The 24,604-nt window shown below is 37.9% G+C and overlaps 1 protein-coding gene across 1 annotated transcript in view; it reads right to left on the bottom strand.

Annotated features, from left to right (window-relative positions):
* Nucleotides 1–24,584, bottom strand: part of FAM185A (family with sequence similarity 185 member A) — a 71,857-nt gene extending 47,273 nt beyond the window's left edge. The window contains exons 1-4 of the mRNA XM_040260765.1: nucleotides 23,904–24,584; nucleotides 19,476–19,585; nucleotides 14,654–14,746; nucleotides 9,073–9,211 (exon numbers count right to left, since the gene is read on the bottom strand). Of these exons, the coding sequence (XP_040116699.1) occupies nucleotides 9,073–9,211; nucleotides 14,654–14,746; nucleotides 19,476–19,585; nucleotides 23,904–24,333 (772 nt within the window). The 5' untranslated portion in view covers nucleotides 24,334–24,584. The remainder of the gene's footprint in view (nucleotides 1–9,072; nucleotides 9,212–14,653; nucleotides 14,747–19,475; nucleotides 19,586–23,903) is intronic.
* Nucleotides 24,585–24,604: the final 20 nt, after the last annotated feature.

Below are 24,604 nucleotides of genomic sequence, written 5' to 3'. Positions count from 1 at the left end.
TGGGTCAATGGAAGGCCAGAAACGGAGAAAGGCTGCTTTAGCTGAGTATGAAAAGATTCCTAAAAGTAAATGAGATAAAGAAAGCTGGGAAAAACATTTTAGAAACACTGTAACCGATCAGTATGATCAAGGGCTCTGATCAAAAACTCAGAAGTATAAAACAGGTATGAATGTATACAGGAAGAAGTAAGAGATTGTGTAATTCTAGAACACAAAGCATAAGGTAAAAAAAAGATAGTAAGTTAGCTAAGTCACTGAGTAGGAAGAGGTTTGGGTAAGACAATGCTGTGTTCAATGTGCTTTTCTAATAAACAACCATATAATCCCTAATAGCTCAGTTGGTAAAGAATCCACCTGCAATACAGGAGACCCTGGTTCGATTCCTGGGTCAGGAAAATCTGCTGGAGAAGGGATAGGCTACCCTCTCCAGTATTGTTGGGCTTCGCTGGTGGCTCAGCTGGTAAAGAATCCACCTGCAATGTGGGAGACCTGGGTTCGATCCCTGGCTTGGGAAAACCCCCCGGAGAAGGGAAAGGCTACCCACTCCAGTATTCTGGCCTGGAGAATTCCATGGACTGTAAAGTCCATGGGGTGGCAAAGAGTCGGACATGACTGAGCGACTAGCACTTGCACTTTCACACAATAGTTAGGACAATGAATTTGAAGAAGGCAAAACTGGAAGCAAATTTATTGCTAGAGGTGAGGCAAGAGCTGACAAGAATCTTAATTAGAAGAGCAGAAATTTCAAAGAAAAAGATGGGATAGATTGAAAGAAATATTTAGGTGATTGTGCTCGTGCAGCTCAGTCATGTTTGACTCTTTGCAAACCCATGGACTGTACCTGCCAGGCTCCTCTTTCCATAGGATTCTCTAGGCAAGAATACTGAGTGGGCTGCCATTTCCTCCTCTAAAAGAACTTCCCAACCCAGGGATCAAACCTGTGTCTCCTGTATCTCCTGCAACGGTAGGCAGACTCTTTACCACTAAGCCACCTAACACCTATCTAAACTTGGTGCTGACTAAATGTGGAAGGTGACAGAAGTTCAGGATTACTTCTGGATTTCTAGCTTGGGAAATAACGTACATGGTAATATTAGAATCTGCAAATGGAAATAAAAGAGGAGGAATACATTATGGATGAGGTTGGGGGTGGGGGCTGGGAAATAGGAGAAAAAAAGTTAGAAACGTGAAGTCATCAGAGAAGACTGTAAGGATCCAAATGGCTATGTCTACTAAGCAGATGGATGTGTAAGTTGGAAGTCAGGGCTAGAGATACAAATTTGAATTATTGGAATACAATGGTAGTTGAGACTCAAAAGTGTATAAGATGTCCAAGGAAAACAAAGAACTGAAAGAACAATGAAACAGGATGAAATGCTGGAGAATACCAAGGGGGTGTGTAAAAGAGGAAGAATTCACAGACATTTGAAAAAGAGCAATTTTAAATACTGATGCTTTCAAATTTGGTACTGGAGAAGACTATTAAGAGTCCCTTGGACTGCAAGGAGATTAAACCAGTCAATCCTTAAGGAAATCAACCCTGAATATTCACTGGAGGAACACATGCTGAAGCTGAAGCTCCAATGCTCTGGCCATCTGACATGAAGAGACGATTCACTAGAAAAGCACCTGCTGCTCGTAAAGACTGAAGGCAACAGAAGAGGACACCAGAGGACGAGACAGTTAGACAGCATCAACGATTCAATGGATGTGAACCTGAGCAAGCTCTGGGTGATAGTGAAGGACAGGGGAGCCTTGCATGTTGCAGTTCACAAGGAGTCAGAAGCGACTTAGCGACTGAACAAAAATTATAAATACAAGATGTGGTGGCAAAACCAATACAGTATTGTAAAGTAAAATTTAAAAAAAAAAAAGAAGGGGGAAAAAAAAAGATGTGACACAGATGCCAGTACCCACTAATACTTGTGTGCCTTTCTCCTTCCTTAGAACACACTAAGCTCTTTATCTCAGACTTCTATAGTTAAAGTCATTTTAAAACATTCTGGCTAACAAATTTCTCACATGATCCTCCATGATCTCTCTTCCTTTAGTGGAAGCTTGGAGGCCATACACTGAAAATGGCATTATCACCTTGAAGGAAGGAGTCCAGTCCCTCCAAGGAAATGAGTGGGTCCAAACACTGCATGGAATAGCAGCATATTTATCACATGTCTAAATCGGGAAAAGAAAAAATCTATGCTATCCATACCACAGAGGAAGCTATAACTTCATATAAAAAAGTTTTAAGTGTCCAGATTCAATATTAAAATAAATTATGTGTCAAATGACAATCAAACTTAATGAACTTAAGAATAAACACTAAAATTAGAACAAAGCATTTTCATAAGCTAATGAAGAATCCCATTTAATCCAATAAGAGTTTCCTTCCTTTAGAACTTTGTATTTCTGAGTTTCTAAATTCATAAGGCAGATTTATAAATTTACTAGAGCTTATCTGTTCTTCTTAGAGAAAACTAAAACATTTCTTTATGAAGTTTTGAGTGCTATCAAAATTATCAATTATATTTGCATACTTTATGTAACTTTTACTTTTGTGAAAGTTTCTGAAATCCAAAGTTATTTAAGAAAGAATTTAGGATGTATATATTGCTAAATCTTTTGGCAACAAAGGACTTCTGAAGTACGGAAAAATGGGAACAGTCATCAATTTATTAATGTATGTTCCCAAAGAGCCTAAAATAAGATCCTAAGTTATACAGAGAGTTTAAATATTTTAAATAGTTTTATTCATTAATCACTTATTCTAAAAATAACATAAGTTAAATATGAAACACTAAAATGACTGTCATGAATACTCCCATACATTAAACCCAATTAATTTATTTAAATTGTAAGCAAAATCAATCCCAGCAAACCATTACAAGGAAGCTTTTCTTTCTGAGTCAGAATACTATATATTTATAAATATTCTAAAACTATACTAGAATACATATAAATACAGAATTCTTTAAAACTCACAAATATTCAAATAGCAGAATACAACAAACTACACTTTACAAAGAATCTAATTTTTGATAACTTAGAAGAAAATCAAAAGATAGTAAACTGTCATAAAATTTTACATCTGAACACAAACTATTCAAGTACTTCTTCTCCCACTAGATTCTCAGTGCCAGAACATTAGGGAATTTTGGTGAATCAATGAATACACTAGTTTCTCCTGTATTAGAAGGCATACATACTTAATCTATGTGATTCAACATTCAGTTCAGTTCAGTCGCTCAATCGTGTCCAACTCTGCGACCCCATGGACGGCAGCATGCCAGGCCTCCCTGTCTATCACCAGCTCCAAGAGTTTACTCAAACTCATGTCTATTGAATTCGTGATGCCATCCAACCATCTCATCCTGTGTCATCTCCTTCTCTTCCTGCCTTCAGTCTTTCCCAGCATCAGGGTCTTTTCCAGCATCAGGGTCTTTTCCAGTGAGTCAGTTCTACACATCAGGTAGTCAAAGTATTGGAGTTTCAGCTTCAGCATCAGTCCTTCCAATGATTATTCAGGACTGATTTCCTTTAGGATGGACTGGTTGGATCTCCTTGCAGTCCAAGGGACTCTCAAGAATCTTCTCCAACACCACAGTTCAAAAGCATCAATTCTTCAGTGCTCAGCTTTTTTTACAGTTCAACTCTCACATCCATACACGACTACTGGAAAAACCATAGCTTTGACTAGATGGACTTTTGTTGGCAAAGCAACATCTCTGCTTTTTAATATGTTGTCTAGATTAGTCATAACTTTTCTTCCAAAGAGCAAGTATCTTTTAATTTCATGGCTGCAGTCACTACCTGCAGTGATTTTGGAGTCCCCCAAAATAAAGTCTGTCACCGTTTCCATTGTTTCCCCATCTATTTGCCATGAAGTGATGAGACCAGATGCCATGATCTTAAGTTTTCTGAATGTTGACTTTTACGCCAACTTTTTCATTCTCTTCACTCTCATCAAGAGGCTCTTTAGTTCTTCTTCATTTTCTGCCATAAAGGTGGTATCATCTGCATATTTGAGGTTATTAGTATTTCTCCTGGCAATCTTGATTCCAGCTTGTGCTTCATTGAGCCTGGCATTTCTCATGATGTACTTTGCATATAAGTTAAATAAGCAGGGTGAGAATATACAGCCTTGACGTACTCCTTTCCCGATTTGGAACCAGTCTGTTGTTCCATGCCTAGTTCTAACTGGTGCTTCTTGACCTGCATACAGATTTTTCAGGAGGCAGGTCAGGTGGTCTGGGATTCCTATCTTTTTCAGAATGTTCCACAGTTTGTTGTGATCCACACAGTCAAAGGCTTGGCATAGTCGATAAAGCAGAAATAGATGTTTTTCTGGAACTCTCCTGCTTTTTCGATGATCCAAGGGATGTTGGCAATTTGATCTCTGGTTCCTCTGCCTTTTCTAAATTCAGCGTGAACTCTGGAAGTTCACAGTTCATGTATTGCTGAAGCCTGGCTTGGAGAATTTTGAGCATTATTTTACTAGTGTGTGAGATGAGTGCAATTGTGTGGTATTCAACATTACCAATGGAGAAGGCAACGGCAACCCACTCCAGTACTCTTGCCTGGAAAATCCCTTGGATGGAGGAGCCTGGAAGGCTGCAGTCCATGGGGTTGCTAAGAGTCGGACACGACTGAACGACTTCACTTTCACTTTTCACTTTCATGAATTGGAGAAGGAACTGGGAATCCATTCCAGTGTTCTTGCCTGGGTAGTCCCAGGGATGAGGGAGCCTGGTGGGCTGCCGTAGATGGGGTTTCCTTCTCCAATGCATGAAGGTGGAAAGGTGAAAGTGAAGTCGCTCAGTCGTATCCGACTCTTTGCAACCCCATGGACAGCAGCTTACCAGGCTTCTCCGTCCATGGGATTTTCCAGGCAAGAGTACCGGAGTGGGTCACCATTGCCTTTTCCGGCCAGACACTCTATGGAATACCACAAACTCATTTAAGGCATAATAAATGATCCTGAAACTGGAGTTTACAATTTAGAACCTAGCTGAAGCAGTGCATCTGTGTTATAGTGTTGTTTGCCTAGAGGAGCGTCTGTAGAGCAACCCAGGAAGCCCTCAAAACAATGACAGAATTTGGGTTGCAATCAAGAAATTCACCATGGCTATGTACAAACACTGTTTTAAAACATCGCCCTAAAAGTCAAGAAATCTGGATTGAATACTTGCTCTTCCACTAATTAACTTATAAATGAGAGCAAACAATTAGACATTTCTAAGTTTTGTATTCTTCATTTGTAAACAGCCAATTATCCAGTAAGTAAAAGAAGCAGACTCACTGAAGCACACAATAAATGTTTGGTTTCAACACACTTTCACACAAACGCCCATCCACCTACTGATGGGCTCCCCAGGCAGTGGTAGTGGTAAAGAACCTGCCTGCCAGTGCAGGAGACATAAGAGAGATTGGGTTCGATCCCTGGGTCAGGAAGATCTTCTGGAGGAGGGCAAGGAAACCCACTCTAGTATTCTTGCCTGGAAAATTCTATGGACAGAGGAGTCTGGCAGGCTATGGTCCCTAGGGTCACAAAGATTTGGACACAACTGAAGCAATTTAGTGCACACACACACCCCTACTGACACAAGGGCTTCAAATTCATATATCTAAAGATGGTTATCATTATGATGTTTGTGGTATAAAAGGCTTTTACAACATCGGTATGTTGGAATTAAAAAAACAAAAATCTACCTTATGAAAAAGAAGCCAAACTAAACAAATCCTGAACAGGCAGGTCTTAGAATATATATATTCTTGTGAGTTTATTTTCTGTAACATATTTCTGTAAGATATTTCAGTTCAGTTCAGTCACTCAGTAGTGTCTGACTCTTTGAGACCCCATGAATCGCAGCACGTCAGAGCTCCCGGTCTATCACCAACTCCTGGAGTTCACTCAAACTCACGTCCATCGAGTCCGTGATGCCATCCAGCCATCTCATCCTCTGTTGTCCCCTTCTCCTCCTGCCCCTAATCCCTCCCAGCATCAGAATCTTTTCCAATGAGTCAAATCTTCGCATGAGGTGGCCAAAGTACTGGAGTTTCAGCTTTAGCATCATTCCTTCCAAAGAAATCCCAGGGCTGATCTCCTTCAGAATGGACTGGCTGGATCTCCTTGCAGTCCAAGGGACTCTCAAGAGTCTTCTCCAGCACCACAGTTCAAAAGCATCAATTCTTCGGCATTCAGCTTTCTTCACAGTCCAACTCTCACATCCATACATGACCACTGGAAAAACCATAGCCTTGACTAGACGGACCTTTGTTGGCAAAGTAATGTCTCTGCTTTTCAAATGCTATCTAGGTTGGTCATAACTTTTCTTCCAAGGAGTAAGCATCTTTTAATTTCATGGCTGCAGTCACCATCTGCAGTGATTTTGGAGCCCCCCAAAATAAAATCTGACACTGTTTCCACTGTTTCCCCATCTATTTCCCATGAAGTGATGGGACCAGATGCCATGATCTTTGTTTTCTGCATGTTGAGCTTTAAGCCAACTTTTTCACTCTGCTCTTTCACTTTCATCAAGAGGCTTTTTAGTTCCTATTCACTTTCTGCCAGAAGGGTGGTATCATCTGCATATTTGAGGTTATTGATATTTCTCCCGGCAATCTTGATTCCAGTTTGTGCTTCTTCCAGCCCAGCGTTTCTCATGATGTTCTCTGCATAGAAGTTAAATAAGCAGGGTGACAATAACAGCCTTGACGGACTCCTTTTCCTATTTGGAACCAGTTTGTTGTTTAGAAGTAGCAATCTATTTTCCCATAAAAAATTCCCAAGCTAGTTTATTTAAATACAACCAAAACATGGATCTAATTTGCATTATATGACCATCATCACTTACAACAAAGAATTCACTGGAATATATATTTAGCATTCCAGCTTAGGGTGATCCTTGGGAGGTATCTCTCCCTACTAAACTCCATAGCTAGAACATAGGGACTTCCTCCCCCAAGTCATGACTCTATCTTTTAAGCTTATTAGGATGTAGGGCTAAAACATTGGCTACTCTTCTGTACCCATCCCATCTTCACACTCCAGACTCAAGGAACATGTGCATATAATCCCTTGGGACAAGGATGGAACTAGGTATGGCACAGAAGGGAAAGGCAAGAAACGGGCCTCTCTGAAGAGAGGAGAGCTGTTCTTATCCTTAGTGTTAATCAACATGTAATATGGTAAGGAACTGCTTTTCCACTAAAAGTTATTTAATATATTAAGTACAGAACTTTTAGTTACAATTGACAGTTAGAAATGCAATGCTTACATATAAGTCATTGTTCAAATATGGAGTTACAAAGTACCAGAACTAGTCAAGGCACAACTGAGTCAAAAAAAAAAAAACAAAAACAAAACCCTGATGAATAAGTAAGAAAAAGATTTGCTTTATTTAGGTACAGCTCTACTGGACACAAGCTATTCTGGTCTCAATACTTTAAGCCTGCAAGAATGATTGACAATGTTTAACCATGAAATTGAGGTTCAAGAATTATTTCAAGCATTTAAGTACTCATTTTTTTAGTTTTCTTTTTAACTGTAAGACTACTTGCCAGTTTGCTATACAGCATGGTTAGCACTAGTCAGGTTTTCTAATACTACTTAATAATTCATGTTGATTATGAAAATCTGGAAGTTTCACCAAAGTATATAGACAACAATATTCAGCTTTCCTATAGAAGTTAAATGGGTGTGGACTATGTACAGCAAAAGTTTGTTTGTAACTCCTGGAAAATGGTCCAAAAGGTATTTAGCAGATGTGTATACACTACCTGCCAGGATAAGAGATTCTTAATTCTATTAATATCTATATGTATTTCAGAAAACATGCTTGGACTTAAATCATCCGCTATGTGGAAATTAAAAAGCATGCTGAGTGACACTAAATACCAACATGTCCTCTGCCATGTTACTTCACCATTATGTTCTCTTTTCTTTCAATAACACAAAATTTACTAAGTGACATTATTTAACTGCAGAGATATGTTTTGAAAGTTGTAAGATTGTATTTAATTAAAGAACACTGAAAATGGCAGGGCACTGAGGGGACCTGGTCCTAGTATTAATACACTAAAGTATTTTAGCCAAAATTAGCTTACTCCTTGGAAGAAAAGCTATGACCAACCTAGATAGCATATTCAAAAGCAGAGACATTACTTTGCCAACAAAGGTCCATCTAGTCAAGGCTATGGCTTTTCCAGTGGTCATGTATGGATGTGAGAGTTGGACTGTGAAGAAAGCTGAGTGCTGAAGAATTGATGCTTTTGAACTGTGGTGTTGGAGAAGACTCTTGAGAGTCCCTTGGACTGCAAGGAGATCCAACCAGTCCATTCTGAAAGAGATCAGCCCTGGGATTTATTTGGAAGGAATGATGCTAAAGCTGAAACTCCAGTACTTTGGCCACCTCATGCGAAGAGTTGACTCACTGGAAAAGATTCTGATGCTGGGAGGGATTAGGGGCAGGAGGAGAAGGGGACTACAGAGGATGAGATGGCTGGATGGCATCACGGACTCGATGGACGTGAGTCTGAGTGAGCTCCGAGAGTTGGTGATGGACAGGGAGGCCTGGAATGCTACGATTCATGGGGTTGCAAAGAGTCGGACACTACTGAGCGACTGAACTGAACTGAACTGAGTATCACTGAATTGCTATGATCTCTCACACAAATGTTTAATTTATTTCATCCTTAGCTTTCCTATCATAACATAAAACACTCAGAACCCCTCTTTATTTTTTAACACTGCTTTCACTTCATCATGCTTTCCTCTGAATAGTCCTGCACACATTTCTTTGTTTGTTCCATTCTACAAGGAAATGTATTAAAAATCAGAATTATTTTTAGCTTCATGTATAACAACATGATATTCAATTTCTTGACAAAATAAAATTCAGTATATTGTGAGTCACTTTATTTTGTGGGTTTTTAAAAATGATTAGTTTGTAATTAATTAATTAGAGGGACACCTTCCTAATTTGCAGATCCTCCTTCAACTACAAAGAAATGGAGTCATCTCTTAAAATTTGTTACATGGCATATCTAAGATGTATTAGGCCTTTGTCATCTTACCATGAACACTTCCTAATGTAATATCCCCAGCAGCAGAAGACAGAAACGATGATTCTGTATAAAGATACTTGACTTTCAGCAAACCATCTTCAGTAGATATATTAACAGAACTTCCCTGTAGTTTATCTACGGTCACAGTCTAGTAAGAGAAAGATTCAAATCAGTATAAAATGAAGGCTAATAAAAAGTGAAAATGGTACCAACAGAATTAGTGAGCAACTAATATGTACAGCATGCAATCAACTTATTGACTTCAACTCCCCAGCTCTACTTACCTGGTTATGAGCAACAGTGTGTTCTCTGTGGAACAGATCCATTATATTCCTTCATTTATTTAGATCTTCTTTGCTTTCTCCTAACAATGTTTTATATTTTCTAGGTAGAGTTCTTCATATTTTGTTAAATTTATTCATATTTTGTTTTCTAAGTATCATTATAAAAGATATTTTTTAAACATCATTTCATGTTAATTGGCTTTTGTATTTGACCTTACATCCAAAACCTCACTAAACTTACTTAATTCTAATAACTTACCTGAATTAAAATAATTTTTCTATATGCATAATTATATTGTTTACAAGTGATAGTTTCATTTCTTCCTTTCCAATTCTCATATTGTTTTTCTTGCTCTTTCTTGGCTTATACAGCTCAGGCCTCCAATTCAACAGTGAATAGAAGTGATGAAGTTATAAGTAAGCATCCTTATCTAATTCCTGTTCTCAGAGGGAAAGCTTACAACACTGCATCATTAAGTATGATATTTGCTATAGAGATCTTCTAGATCCCTTTTTGCTAGACTAAGGAAGCTCCCTTTTATTTCTTGTTGTTGTTGCTGTTTAAATCATGAATGGGTTTTAAATTTTAGCATATACTTTATCTGATTTTATTTTTCTCCTCTCATCTGTTAATGCAGTTAATAAACTATTATTTCTAAAATTTTTCCCCTTTACATCGAATGTCAGTAGTTTTACATTGAGCAAAATGGAAATACTTTTATATTTATGTCTAAGCTTCCCTAACAAAATTTAGTACACATTTATGTCTCAAATACTGAGCACAATGTAAAATGAAGATGTCTAATTGATGAAGATATCTAATTAAGAACTCCAGATTATCTTTATAGTATTTTAAGCAAATATTTTATAAGCATAAAGTGATTGTTAATATAAAGTTGCTGACATAAAAACTAAATCACAGGAAGGCATGCCACAATTTTGCCCAGGATCAGATTCAAGCATTACACTGAGGTATTTAAAGGCAGAACATCTTTGTTTCTCAACACATTGGCATCAGTATTATTCAATCTTAACACTTCCTTCAAAAATTGTTGAGTGTAAAATATTATCTAATAAGAATTGAGTTTCAAGAATACTAAAATATGAAAAGAGAAATAAAAGTACCTAGAGGTTGTTATTGTAAGTACACTAGAATTACTTTGCCATCTGGATTTGAAGTATAGAATTTTCTTTTTTAATGGACTTTTATTAGATATATTAAATACACCCAATTACTTCTTATCTACTACAGTTTCTTTTCCACCAATTATGGATTCACAGGTTTACTTTAAATCTAGTTTTGATAAATCTGTTAAAGAAGGATAGATATTTTACATACACTCAGATTTGTGAGGATACACAAGCTTTGCATTCTTCAGTATAACAATAAAGGTTTAATATTTCTAAAAAAATTATCCTTTACCTACAAAATTTCTTTATGAAAAGTTGCTTTATGCATAGCTTCAAATTCTCTGAGTATTTCCATAAAGCAGACAAGTATGAATACTCTAGCTTTTTATAAACAGTGAGGCTGTTTTAGGGAATACCAAAAGATAAATATTGAAAGAATATTTGAAACTTAATTGAATTGGCAAAGGAGGAACTTTTGATTTGACTCTCCCCACAATCAAATAAAGCCTTTAAGACATTCCTTATGTGTTTTAAAAAAATACTAAACATTTACTAAAAAAGCTGAAGTTTACTAGAAAAAGCTAGAAAAAGCTTTTTACTAGAAAAAGCTAAAAATTTACTTTGTTCATTAAACACTAAATATTTTACCCTGTAGGAAGCTAAAAAAATATCCTCAAAGCAAATGAAAGCAAGCAAAAATACAACTCTCCTCGCCACAATAATATTTTAACCAATCAATCAATAAAATTACTTTAAAGAAATAGAAAATTCATTGAGGGCCATATATAATGCATTGTATCAGATACTAACTGGAACAATTAAACTTAGGGCACCATAGTTTAAATATTGAAGGTCTGATTTATATTAATGGTAATAGCACAAAGAGTGAAAAATAGACTCATTTAAACTGTACAGCTTGCTTGTTAAGGAGCTATTTAAAGAAAGAACAAAAAGCAGACCCCAAAATACCTTTCTTAGAGAGAGACTGCTATAAATTAATCTGCCTTCCTACACAAAAAGAACTTTTTCTCATAAAGTCTAGTTATTATAAATAAACATTATCAAATTAAAATGAAGTATTAAGGGAAAATTGTGGCCTTGTAGTCCAAACTAAGAAAGGAAGGTCAAATGATAACTGTATCATCAATTCATTCAACAATCAGATAATATGGATTTCTATCTTCTCTGTATCAAACTTAGGATACTGAAATTAACAATACAATGTAAAAATAACCATTCCATATAAAATGATACATAAAGAATACTGTTGAGTATTTATTATGCCCACTTGATTCTCACAATCTTCTTGAGCAAAAAAAAAAAAAACACCACCATCCCTATGTTGTGAATAATGAAAGAGTCTCAGTCAAGTTAACTGGGAGGTTTGCTGCTGCTGCTAAGTCGCTTCAGTCGTGTCCGACTCTGTGCGACCCCATAGATGGCAGCCCACCAGGCTCCCCGTCCCTGGGATTATCCAGGCAACAACACTGGAGTGGGTTGCCATTTCCTTCTCCAGTGCATGAGGTTTAGGACTTGTCAAATTATCTTTCCTGTGTTTCATTTACCTCTATCAACATGATCATCAACACTACAACAGAGTTAGCTATGCCAGACACTGTATTAAGTACTTTATCTATATTATGTTTTAACTCATTTAATCCTCATGACAACCATCTGAGGTAACACCATTATTATTATTCCATTTTCCAGAAAACCAAAATACATAGAGGTTAAATAACTAATTTGAAAGTAAAGAGCTCAGTAAGTGGCTGTGCCAGGATTCAGACCCAAGTACGCTGATGCTCAATTTTGCGCTCTTAACCAATTCACTATGCTACCTCTCAAATATCCAAAACATTTCCACGAAAGCTGTCTATTAAACATTAATATATTTTATAAGCATTTTTATATAAAGCCCCACAAACTTAGAAATATGTATTAAAAATTAACACTATGCATAATATAAACTAAAAGAAATATCAAAATAGATTTGTTAGCACAACACAAAACTCAGTTAGGCAGGAAACAAACAAAAAAAAACACAAAGTAGGAATAAATGAGTATTCAATAAACCATGAAAGTTGACAGAAGACAAATGATGAGTGGAAACAGTGGCCAAAATATTAAAAATAGTAAATAACTGTGATGATTTAAATCTTTGATAGTTACATCTGAACATCACTACGTACTATTCTACAACTGCAGTTGTCCAATTTCCCTTTTGTACCTCCAAGACCACAATCAGAGAGGTGAAGCTAAATGCCATCTCAAAACAGCTGCCACATAAAGCCAGGCAGTGTCTTTCAACACTTTTTAAAAAGATATATTTGAGTGTTTGGATTTAAACAGTCTCCCACAGGTCCTAAGGAAAAGGCTATGAAAAATAGAAAGGTATAATAATTAGTGTGATAACCTGCCTTGTTTAATTATGCCAACAATAATCTACGTATAGGATTCCAGTTCCTCTCTACCAATCATCTGAGGATATGGTTGAGTATGGAACTGAACAAATTTATGACAAAAGAGCCATGCAAATTATCTAAGTGTAAAATAAAAGATGGCTTGTGTGCTCAGTTGTGACCAACTCTTTGCAACCCCATGGACTGTAACTTGCAATGCTCCTCTGTCCATGGAATTCTCCAGGCGAAATCCTGGAGTGGGTTACCAGTTCCTATTCCAGGGGAATTGAACCTGCGTTTCTTCTGTCTCCTGTATTGCAACTGGATTCTTCACTGCTGAGCTACCACGGAAGCCCCAAAAGGTGGCTTGTGCCTGTGTGCTGTCACTTCAGTTGTGTCTGACTCTCTGCGACCCCGCTGATTGCAGACTACCAGGCTCTCCTGGCAAGAATACTGGAGTGGGTTGCCATGCCCTCCAGGGTCATGGGATTCTCCATGCAAGAACCCCATGGAATTCTCCAGGCAAGAATACTGAAGTGGGTTGCCATGCCCTCCTCCAGGGGATCTTCCTGACCCAAGGATGAAACTGGAGTCTCTCATGTTTCCTGCATTGGCAGGGGGGTCTTTACCACTGTTTGGGAAGCTCAAAAGGTGGCTTACACCTTTCTAAAAGATTCAATATATTACCGATTGTGCTGATAAATTGTTGACAATTTATACTTCAAAATCATACTTTTACCCTTAATACTATGGTAAATCAGAGAAAGCAACAAAAGTTGAAAGAAAAAGGCAAACTGTCTTATAAAAATGAAAATTCCTATGGCTAATAAAAGCATTTGGAAAACAGTAATGCTATCTAATGGTGCCATCTTGTGGAAAATACTGAAGAAAGTTGAGTTTTGAAACTCATCCTTCAATTGCCTAAAGGCAAAATAAACAGGTATTGGGTAAACAAAAATACTCAAATAAACCTAACACTAAGAAAAACTTAATCCCAATTATAGTATTACTTGGGGCTTCCCTTGGGGCTCAGCTGGTAAAAGAATCTGCCCGCAATGCGGGAGACCTGGGTTCAATTCTTGGGTTGGAAGATCCCCTGGAGAAGGGAAAGGCTGCCCACTTCAGTATTCTGGCCTGGAGAGTTCCATGCACTGTATAGTCCATGGGGGTCACAAAGAGTCGGGCACGACTGAGCAACTTTCACTTCATTTCACTTCTTCATAGTATTACTTAATGAATAATTTTAACCCATGATAAAAAAAAAAAATCTCTTCAGAATCAGAATTAAATATTAAATATTTGGGAAGAAGGCACTGGGAGTTTGGGGTTAGACACAAACTATTACATATAGAATGGATAAACAATAAGGTCCTACTGTATAGCACAGTGAACTATATTCAATACCCTGGGATAAACCATAATGGAAAGAATATAAAAAAGAATGCATATGTGTATATAACTGAATCACGTTGCTATATAGCAGAAATTACCACAATATTGTAAATGAACTCTACTTCAATTTAAAAAAATTTTAAACAAATATTAAGTATTTAAAGATATTACTGATTCCAAATAAGGAACTAATAACAAAAGTTTTAAAACACAAATTTAAAATTAAATTTTATATTTAATCATCTATTTCAAACTTAAATTTACTAATAAACTAAAATGAATTAAAAAGGGGAAGTTACACCATAAATTTTGTAGAATCTACCCTCTATGTGAGCCAACCTGAAACAAAACTGTAACTACTAAAAATGAAAATTTCAATCTCACACTTTTATTTGATGCATGGATATCTATATTTCCATAAACCGTTCCCAGGCAGATCACTTTGCCTCCTGCTGTTTGAACATGTAATTTTTGACTCTGAAAGACAAATACAAAACACACATATAGAAAAAGAGAGCATAAATTTGACTTACACTAATAAATACTCAACATTTTATACATTTCTTTTAAAATAATAATAATAAAGCAGTAACAGAGGAACTAGGAATGAAATAGAAATGTACTGCTTTGAATAATAACATCTGTGAGAAAAGAATGTCAACTGCTGTTAAAAGGGATTAAATAAAGCTGTTTGGACTAAAGGGAAAAAAAGATACTCAGGGGTTTCAGTAGCTTAACTAAAGAAAGAGGTGGGAATCAAAGAGATGACTGTGACTGGCTAACTAAACATAAATGATGAAGATGATAACAATAATCAATGTTACTGTTCACATTATTAATGTGCATATCATTAATAACAATAACATCTATGACTTGGCATTTTCTTTGCATCAATAACAGTGTTCACTACTTTACACAAACTAACATTTAATTCTCACAACTCAGAGTGATGCATGTTATGTGTTCCCCCATTTTACAGAGAAAGAAATTCAAGAATCAGAAAGGTTAAACAACTTTATCAGGTGATATACTGGAAAATAGCAAATTATAAACTAACAGAATTAAACTTACACGTCCTACACTGGAAGGCGAGGTTCTTTACCACTAGCGCCACCTAGGTGCTTCTAAGTTCTTGCCAATAGAATATAAGTGGAAATGCTATGTTTAATACCCAGGCTTGTGCTTTTAGAAGAACTGATGTGCCTTCTCTGTGCTCTGCCCCTTCCATCAAGTGAATGTATATTACAATAAGGCTTTAATAGATGACAGAGCCAGAAGATGAAAGGAACCTACAGTAACCGAATAGAAATGAGTCACCCACGCAAATGAAAAATAAACTTGGACACAAATGAAAACTATAGTTGTGTGTGAGCTATTAGATGGTTTGCTCTATTTTTCAGAGCACCTTTCTTCACCTTAATATCTGTGTAAGTCTTCAGTTCTACCACAAGTATAAAGAGAAAAAGAATAGGTAAATAACAGAGAATGAAAGACAGCAAAAGCAAACCCATCAATATCACAACCAGCAACAACAGAAAAGTATCTAAAAAGTAGGGGGAAAAGTTCAAAACAATCATACACCTTCTGGTTGCTTCACTCAGAGGAAAAAAAAAAACAACAGTAAAACTTTAGGTAAAACAGCCCAGGGATGAAATTCAAAAAATTCAGTAAAAAGGGCAAAATGAACCCCTCTTAAAAAGTTCATTTATGTTACAGCATGGTAGACTACTTCATGCCCATAGAAACATGAGTCAGAAGTCCAATTGTATTTAATAATACAGTCTTTATCAAGCAGACAAGTAATTCATGAACTTTAAAAAAGAATATCTCCAAAATAACTGAAGGACAGGGAGGCCTGGCATGGGGTCACAGAGTTAGACAGAGCTGAACAACAACAAGAGTTCTTAACCAAAATTACATGACATTCTAGAGTCTGCAAAACTTATGAAATTGTAAGTAAAATTTCATATACATGTATATTTTTTCCAAGTAAATAATCATCCTATTTTCAAAGAAGTCTAAAGCTCAAAAATATTATGAAATAGTTAAAATGTTTAAATAAGTCAGAAGCTATTTTGTATAATATAAACTATTATTACTGCATTAAAAAAATGCAAATGTGTGGCATTCAATGAGGTAAGAGACTATTGCTTGAAAAGTTTACTTATTTATTCCCTAATTATGCTGAAAAAATGTACTACTGCTAGACATCTGAACAATAAAGAAAGGTGAAAATAGCATAAGCTTGGAATGCAGAAAGACCCAAGTTCAAATCTTAGCTCTGTTTATTAACTATGGGAACCTAAATGAGTTCCTCAGTCTCTGTATCTGACAGTTGCTTCCTTGATAAAAAGGAGACAATTCATGGAATAAATGAAGGCTTAGCTACGTTTCTGGATATATAATAAGAACTCAGTAGACAGTTTTGTTGTTTGTTTGTTTGTTGTTCAGTCACTAAGTTGTGTATGACTCTTTGGAGACCCCATGGACTGTAGCCCCCCAACTCCTCTGTCCTTGAGATTTCCCAGGCAAGAATACTGGAGTTGGTTGCCATTTCCTCCTCCAGGGGATCTTCCTGACCCAGGGATCGGAATCTGTATCTTCCATGTCTCCTGCATTAACAGGCAGATTCTTTACCACTGAGCCACCAGTAGCTACTATTATTGCTATAAACATCTTATTACATAGATCAAACATATCTCAAATCCTTAAAATGAGTGGAAGAGAAACTTACATTAAAGGCCATCACTAACTAGAAATAATATTATACTGTATTTAAAGTTGCTCAGTCGTGTCCCACTCTTAGCAACCGCACGGTCTGCAGCCCACCAGGCTCCTCCGCCCATGGGATTTTCCAGGCAAGAGTACTGGAGTGGGGTGCCATTGCCTTCTCCATTAAAGCTTTATACCAGGTATTTTATGAAGCGTTCCCATTTGTGAATTTAAGTCAGTTAAACTCTGAGGTCTCAAGAATGATTCTCTCAATTCTCCTAACTATCACTAAGATTCAGTGGACCCAAATTTAATTTTTGAATATTTTTTAACTATTCTATTTGTGGGCTTCTCTGGCGGCTCAGTTGATAAAGAATCTGCCTGCAGTGCGGGGGACCTGGGTTGTATCCCTGGGTGGGGAAGATCCCCTGGAGAAGGAAATGGCAACCAACCCCATATTCTGGCCTGGAGCATTCCATGAACAGAGGAGCCTGGTGGGCTACAGTCCATGGGGTCGCAGAGTATGACACAGCTGAGCAACTAACACGTTCTATCTGTAGGATTGATGTGTTATGACTCTTATTCTTTTTAAGAGGTATCCTAAAAAATAAATAGAAGATTTACAAATTTTTTAAGTAGGATAAGCATTATTCTATCTTAAAATTACTGTAATGGTCCACTGGACTCCTTTGTAAATCTAAAATACATTATGGGATCTTAGTAATCTTATTTTTCATATGTCTCAAATCATTTTGCTACTTCATTATCTGAGTAGTTATTTCAATATCATTTTTCAATTATTCCTAACTCTGACAGAAAATGTCTAAAAGAATAAGACAACAGAAGAATGATAAACTTGCTTTGAATGGTGTGTTTGGTGGTGGCGGTTTAGTTGCTGAGTTATGTGCGACTATTGCAACCCCATGTACTGTAGCCCGCCAGGGTCCTCTGTCCATGGCATTTCCCAGGAAAGAATACCAGAATGGGGTGCCATTTTTCTTCTCCAGGGGATCTTCCCAACCTAAGAATCGAACCTGGGTCTCCAGCATTGCAGGAGGACTCCTGCATTGCAGGTGGATTCTTTACAGACTGAGCTGCGAGGAAAGTTTTGAATGGTGGTTCTTAACTAAAGGTGATTTTGCCCCCCAGAGGAGGACAACGTGTGGAGATATTTTTCATTGTCCTAAATGAAGACTGTTTCTTAGCACTTTGTTTATAGAAGCTAGGAATACTGCTACACACCGCACAGTGCATAGGTCAGTCCTTGACAACAAAAATTTATCCAGCCCAAAATGTCAATAATGCCAAAGTTAAGAAGTCATTTTTCATGTTATGCACATAATGATAGAAAAAAGAAAAACTGACAAAATAGATATTTCAGAATTTTCAGATGAATCAAAAGATGATTGCAAAGACAAAGACAGCAGTACAGTTGCTTCTAAGTTTGATTGTGAAATTGAAAATCCAAGACTCTGAGTCTCCAGGGGACAATATTCTAGATGAGTGTTCTGAAATTTAAGCATTGTTGAGTGAACAATACGTTTATAAGAACAAAAAGGAGCCATGGTATTCTCATTCAGTTAGTCATTCAACATGAAAACCGCATTGTGCAATCTTTTACAACAAGAACTGGAACCATCTCATTTTTCCAAAAGGGTATGTAATCTTTTTTGATATTTGTGCATCTAAATGTATTGAAAAGGATCACATGCAAACAGATGACAAAGGCAGGTGTGTAAACAAAGGTGGTTGGAACAAAACAAATAATGTAAAAAAAAATTTAATGTATCCAATTAATCATTCTAATTAGTGTTTATAAAACTAAAAGTGAAAATCTTTTGCAATTATGAAGCAGAGATGACTGACTTCTCTTCAGCAATAATAACAAAGTTCACAAAAGTATTGAGTTTTGAATATGCAAATATAAGAAGTACCAGTAAAAATAAGCTAAATTTATCAATATGCATTTGAAATCATTTAGAGCTGAGACAAATTTAATTTTAAGAAAATTAAATATAAAAGTGTTACAGCACAAAATGAAGCTTTTGTTGTTTAGCGAAATACCTACTTAATCCTTAAGTAATGGGCTACCTGGTACATTATAATTTTGATTAACTTAATATTTTAAGCATATTTATAATGCTTAAAGACTTTTCCTTACTCCTTAATAAATGTAAGAAAATCATTCTTTAATTTCTTAAACTTGGCAAGATCTAAGAATACTAAGAATGTATTATGAGTTTTACTGTACACTTTGAAATGAAATCTAAATGTAATATGATGAAAACCTCCAAAGCTGCTACAACCTCTACAGTGTCATAACAAAACTGATTTTAAAACAAGTTTTACAAGGAATTTCTGAGTGATGAATAAATGATACTCAATATTTTCAGTAAATGATGTTCAGGATAACAGCCTTTATTATATACCATGGTTCACAGTTTTAAGTGTTTTAAAAAATAATATTAAAACAAAATTAGAAAAATAAATATACCTTAACAGACTGTAAGATGCTAGTCCCCTGCTCAGTTTCAATTTTGCAATTATCACACTCAATATTTTGGACCTTTACACAGCCAGACCCTGATGACTGGATATTCAAATCTACAAATGAAAAAAAGAAAAACCAAGTTACTATGGCTAATGGCTCCAAAGCATTTAAGTGTCCCGCAGAAATTCAGTTCCTCAGTCATGTTCATAATGTTACACAATTCTGGAAAGAACACAGTTGTCAGTAGTCTCTCTCTAAAGGTAAGGGACCTCCACCACAGCAGGAACAAATGTAAACCCCTAACTAAAGAAAGGAAGTAACATAGGAGGTAAGCAAAGGAGGTAGAAGATTCCAGATTCTCATAGGCACACCTGGGAAAGATTATAGAAGCCTCTTTCCCACTGAGAAAATACACACACACAAATTTGAGTAAGAATACAGCAATTTAACATCATCATGGTGACCTGGATAAGTTAGTTAGATTATTCTCTTTTAAAGTTCAAAGATTTGTTTCCAAACCTCCCTCAAATTTAAAGCGTACTGTAGAAGAAATGTGTCAGTGTACATGATCATGACTAAGGTTTTCAAATCCTACCTCTAACCTTTCATATTATCATGCAGCTATATCACAAGGTAATCTGAAGTAATAAAGAGTAGGACAACTCTGAAAAACTTAGTACTGAATAATATTAAAACCTCAAAATTGTGGATAACAGTATACACATGGAAAAAGTTTAGAAAATAAGCCATCCTTAACTTGAAAGTTTAACCTTGTGTGTGGCGTACATGCTGGGTCGTCTCTGACTCTTTGCAACCCCACGTAGTGCAGACACCAGGTTCTCTGTCTATGGAAGAATAGACAAGTCTCCAGAGACAAGTCTCTGTTTATGGAAGAATAGTCTCCAGACGAGACTATTGGAGCGGGCCACCATTTCCTCCTCCTGGGGATCTTCTCCACCCAGGGATTAAACCCAAGTCTCTTACATCTCCTGCACTGGCAGGCAGATTCTTTACCACTGCACTACCTGGGAAGCCCAACTTTAACCTTAAATTCAACTTAATATGTAACCTTAGACGTCTCTGTATAAAAATTTAAAACACCAATACTTAATACCTAATTCAAATATTGATGATTTCCCTTAAACCAGACCAGTGAAGTAATGTTGCCCCAAACACAAACTACCGGGGCCTAACACTGCAATTCGAATAGTTATGGTATAAAGATCAGTTTCTACAGTTGTGTATATGGCAGTCTCTATAAAGGCAATATTTTGATTTGGATTAGTATAAAAAACATAAAAGACAATTTTACCCCATATTTACATGGATGCTAAATGTAACTGGCAAATTTTTAGCCATTAAGTAGTTATAAGCCATTAAGTTATAACATAAGGCTTGATCTCAGGCAGTTTAGATAGGCATAGGGAGAAGAAAACATATTCTAAATATACTCTACCCTCAACAGGTGGGTAGAGAAGTTAAGCCTAGATATTGAGTGGTGGTGGAAGTGAGAAATAGATTTAAGGGACTAGATCTGATAGACAGAGTGCCTGATGAACTATGGACAGAGGTTCGTGACACTGTACAGGCGAGAGGGATCAAGACCATCCCCATGGAAAAGAAATGCAAAAAACCAAAACAGCTTTCTGAGGAGGCCTTACAAATAGCTGTGAAAAGAAGACAAGTGAAAAGCAAAGGAGAAAAGGAAAAGATATTCCCATTTGAAGGCAGAGTTCCAAAGAATAGCAAGGAGAGATAAGAAACCCTTCCTCAGCAATCAATGCAAAGATAGAAGAAAACAACAGAATAGGAAAGACTAGAGATCTCTTCAAGAAAATCAGAGATACCAAGGGAACATTTCATGCAAAGATGGGCTCGATAAAGGACAGAAATGGTATGGACCTAACGGAAGCAGAAGATATTAAGAAGAGGTGGCAAGAATACACAGAAGAACTGTACAAAAAGAGCTTCACGACCCAGATAATCACAATGGTGTGGTCAATTACCTCGAGCCAGACATCCTGGAATGTGAAGTCAAGTGGGCCTTAGAAAGCATCACTATGAACAAAGCTAGTGGAGGTGATGGAATTCCAGTTGAGCTATTTCAAATCCTGAAAGATGATGCTGTGAAAGTGTTGCACTCAATATGCCAGCAAGTTTGGAAAACTCAGCAGTGGCCACAGGACTGGAAAAGGTCAGTTTTCATTCCAATCCCAAAGAAAGGCAATGCCAAAGAATGCTCAAACTACCACACAACTGCACTCATCTCACATGCTAGTAAAGAATGCTCAAAATTCTCCAAGCCAGGCTTCAGCAATACGTGAACTTCCTGATGTTCAAGCTCGTTTTAGAAAAGGCAGAGGAACCAGAGATCAAATTGCCAACATCTGCTGGATCATGGAAAAGCAAGAGAGTTCCAGAAAAACATCTATTTCTGCTTTATTGACTATGCCAAAGCCTTTGACTGTGTAGATCACAATAAACTGGAAAATTCTGAAAGAAATGGGAATACCAGAGCACCTGACCTACCTCTTGAGAAATCTGTATACAGGTCAGGAAGCAAGAGTTAGAACTGGACATGGAACAACAGACTTGTTCCAAATAGGAAAAGGAGTACGTCAAGGCTGTATATTGTCACCCTGCTTATTTAATTTATATGCAGAGTATGTCATGAGACACACTGGGCTGGATGAAGCACAAGCTGGAATCAAGATTGCCAGGAGAAATATCAACAACCTCAGATACGCAGATGACACCACCCTTATGGCAGAAAGTAAAGAGGAACTCAAAAGCCTCTTGATGAAAGTGAAAGAGGAGAGTGAAAAAGTTGGCTTAAAGCTCAACATTCAGAAAATGAAGATCATGGCATCCGGCCCCATCACTTCATGGGGAATAGATGGGGAAACAGTGGAAACAGTGCAGACTTTATTTTCCGGGGCTCCAAAATCAATGCAGATGGTGACTGCAGCCATGAAATTAAAAGACGCTTACTCCTTGGAAGGAAAGTTATGACAAACCTAGATAGCATATTGAAAAGCAGAGACATTACTTTGCCAACAAAGGTCTGTCTAGTCAAGGCTATGGTTTTTCCAGTGGTCATGTATGGATGTGAGAGTTGGACTGTGAAGAAAGCTGAGCGCTGAAGAATTGATGCTTTTGAACTGTGGTGTTGGAGAAGACTCCTGAGAGTCCCTTGGACTGCAAGGAGGTCCAACCAGTCCATCCTAAAGGATATCAGTCCTGGGTGTTCATTGGAAGGACTGATGCTAAAGCTGAAACTCCAATATTTTGGCCACCTCATGTGAAGAGTTGACTCACTGGAAAAGACCCTGATGCTGGGAGGGATTGGGGGCAGGAGGAGAAGGGAACGACAGAGGATGAGATAGCTGGATGGCATCACCGACTCGATGGACATGAGTCTGAGTGAACTCCGGGAGTTGGTGATGGACAGGGAGGCCTGGTGTGCTGCGATTCATGGAGTCGCAAAGATTCGGACACAACTAAGCAACTGAACTGACTGAACCGAATGCTATTCTCACTCTTTCACTGAAACAGTTATAGACAAACTGGAGGAACATGAGTTGAGTATGAAGAAAACTGAACTATGTTGATTTGAGGGGCCTGTGGAATACACACATGGAAACAGTAAAACTGGAAATGGGATTCTGGCTCTAAAAAGAGGAATCAACAAATAATGAAGTTTGGGTAGTTCATTTTTATCTGAACTGCCATAAAATTTTGCTTTTCTCTAATTCAATATTCGGTTTATTTTGTACTATCTAATAAATTAGCAAATCTTCCTCCCCACTGTAGACTTTTATATTTTGAGATCAGGCTCTATTACTCATCTAGGTTAGTTAAAAAAAAATAGTTGAGATGCAATAAAGCGTAGTTGTTCAGCAGACTTCAGTCAGTTCAAATCTCAGCTCTACCACTTTATATCTGAGAGACAACAGGCATACTTTTTTAATCTATCCCACTGGAAATTAAGTTTCATGAGGGCATGGATCTCCTCTACTTGTTCACCCATAACAAATACTCAGTATATGAAACTTGTGCTGTGCTGTGTTGCTTCAGTCATGTCCAGTTCTTTGCCACACTGTAGATGGTAGCCCTCCAGGCTTCTCTGTCCATGGGATTCTCCAGGCAAGAGTACTGGAGTGGGTTGCCATTGCCTTCTCTCTTAGGTTATTCCAAATCATGTTTCTACTAGATTTATAAAATTGTTATAACTGAAAACTTAATTCCTTACTGCTACTCAGAAACCCAAAGTAGAACAGAAAAAAAAAAAAAGACAGCTTCTGAAGGGGTCAAGAGTAAATTACGTTGAAAAGTCAGATCCAAAGGGACAAATTAAAAATGCACGTCGGCCTAATTTCAGAAGTTCACAGGGTGTGCCCCGGGACCCAAACCCGTTTTACAATCACTTGCCAAACTTCAGGGGCGCGTTCACTTCCACGGACGCCTGGGGGTCGATGACATCAGCCACGATGGTCACCTCCTTCTGCGCCTCGTCGTAGTTTACCTGCAGGCCGGCCAGGGCCCGCGCCCCGCCCTCCACTCCGCTCACTGTGACCAGCACGCGGTCGCCGTCTGGGTAGCTGAGGGGGTCCAGGGGCCTCACAGTCAGGTGGCATGGGAGCCGCGCCCGCAGCCGGCCGAAAGGGCTCACCAACAGCGCCCACTCCTTCAGAGTCCCGCGCGCAGGGTCAGACCTAGAGACCTCGGGCTGGGACCCACCTGAGCCGTACAGCCGGGACTGACATGTCCCACAGGCCCAGCGCCCGGTGGCCTCGCCGGCCCACACTCTGAGCAGACAGAGCCGGAGGCAGCCCAGCCCCCCTCCCGAGAAGGGGAACATGGCGTGCCCCTCTTTCTCCCCCAGATTACTTCAGCCTCAGGTTAGTCTCCCCACGTCCAGTCGGCTTGCCGCTGTGCTGACCAAGCCAAAAGGGAGACAGACGCTTGATAAGAGGGTTTGCTGAAGCAACAGCAAGACCGCTCACTTCGTTCAGCAATGTAAACGTCAGCGACAAGGGTCTGGGCGGTAAATTGGAATTTTAAAATTCTAAGTATCCATCCTGACCAGAACCCCTCGCCTACTCCCGCCCCTTTCGCAAAGGCCGGTGGGA

The sequence above is a fragment of the Oryx dammah genome, unplaced genomic scaffold (assembly GCF_014754425.2).
Source record: "Oryx dammah isolate SB20612 unplaced genomic scaffold, SCBI_Odam_1.1 HiC_scaffold_18, whole genome shotgun sequence".
Lineage (NCBI taxonomy): Eukaryota > Metazoa > Chordata > Mammalia > Artiodactyla > Bovidae > Oryx > Oryx dammah.
This window is presented reverse-complemented; position numbering and strand designations above follow the sequence as displayed.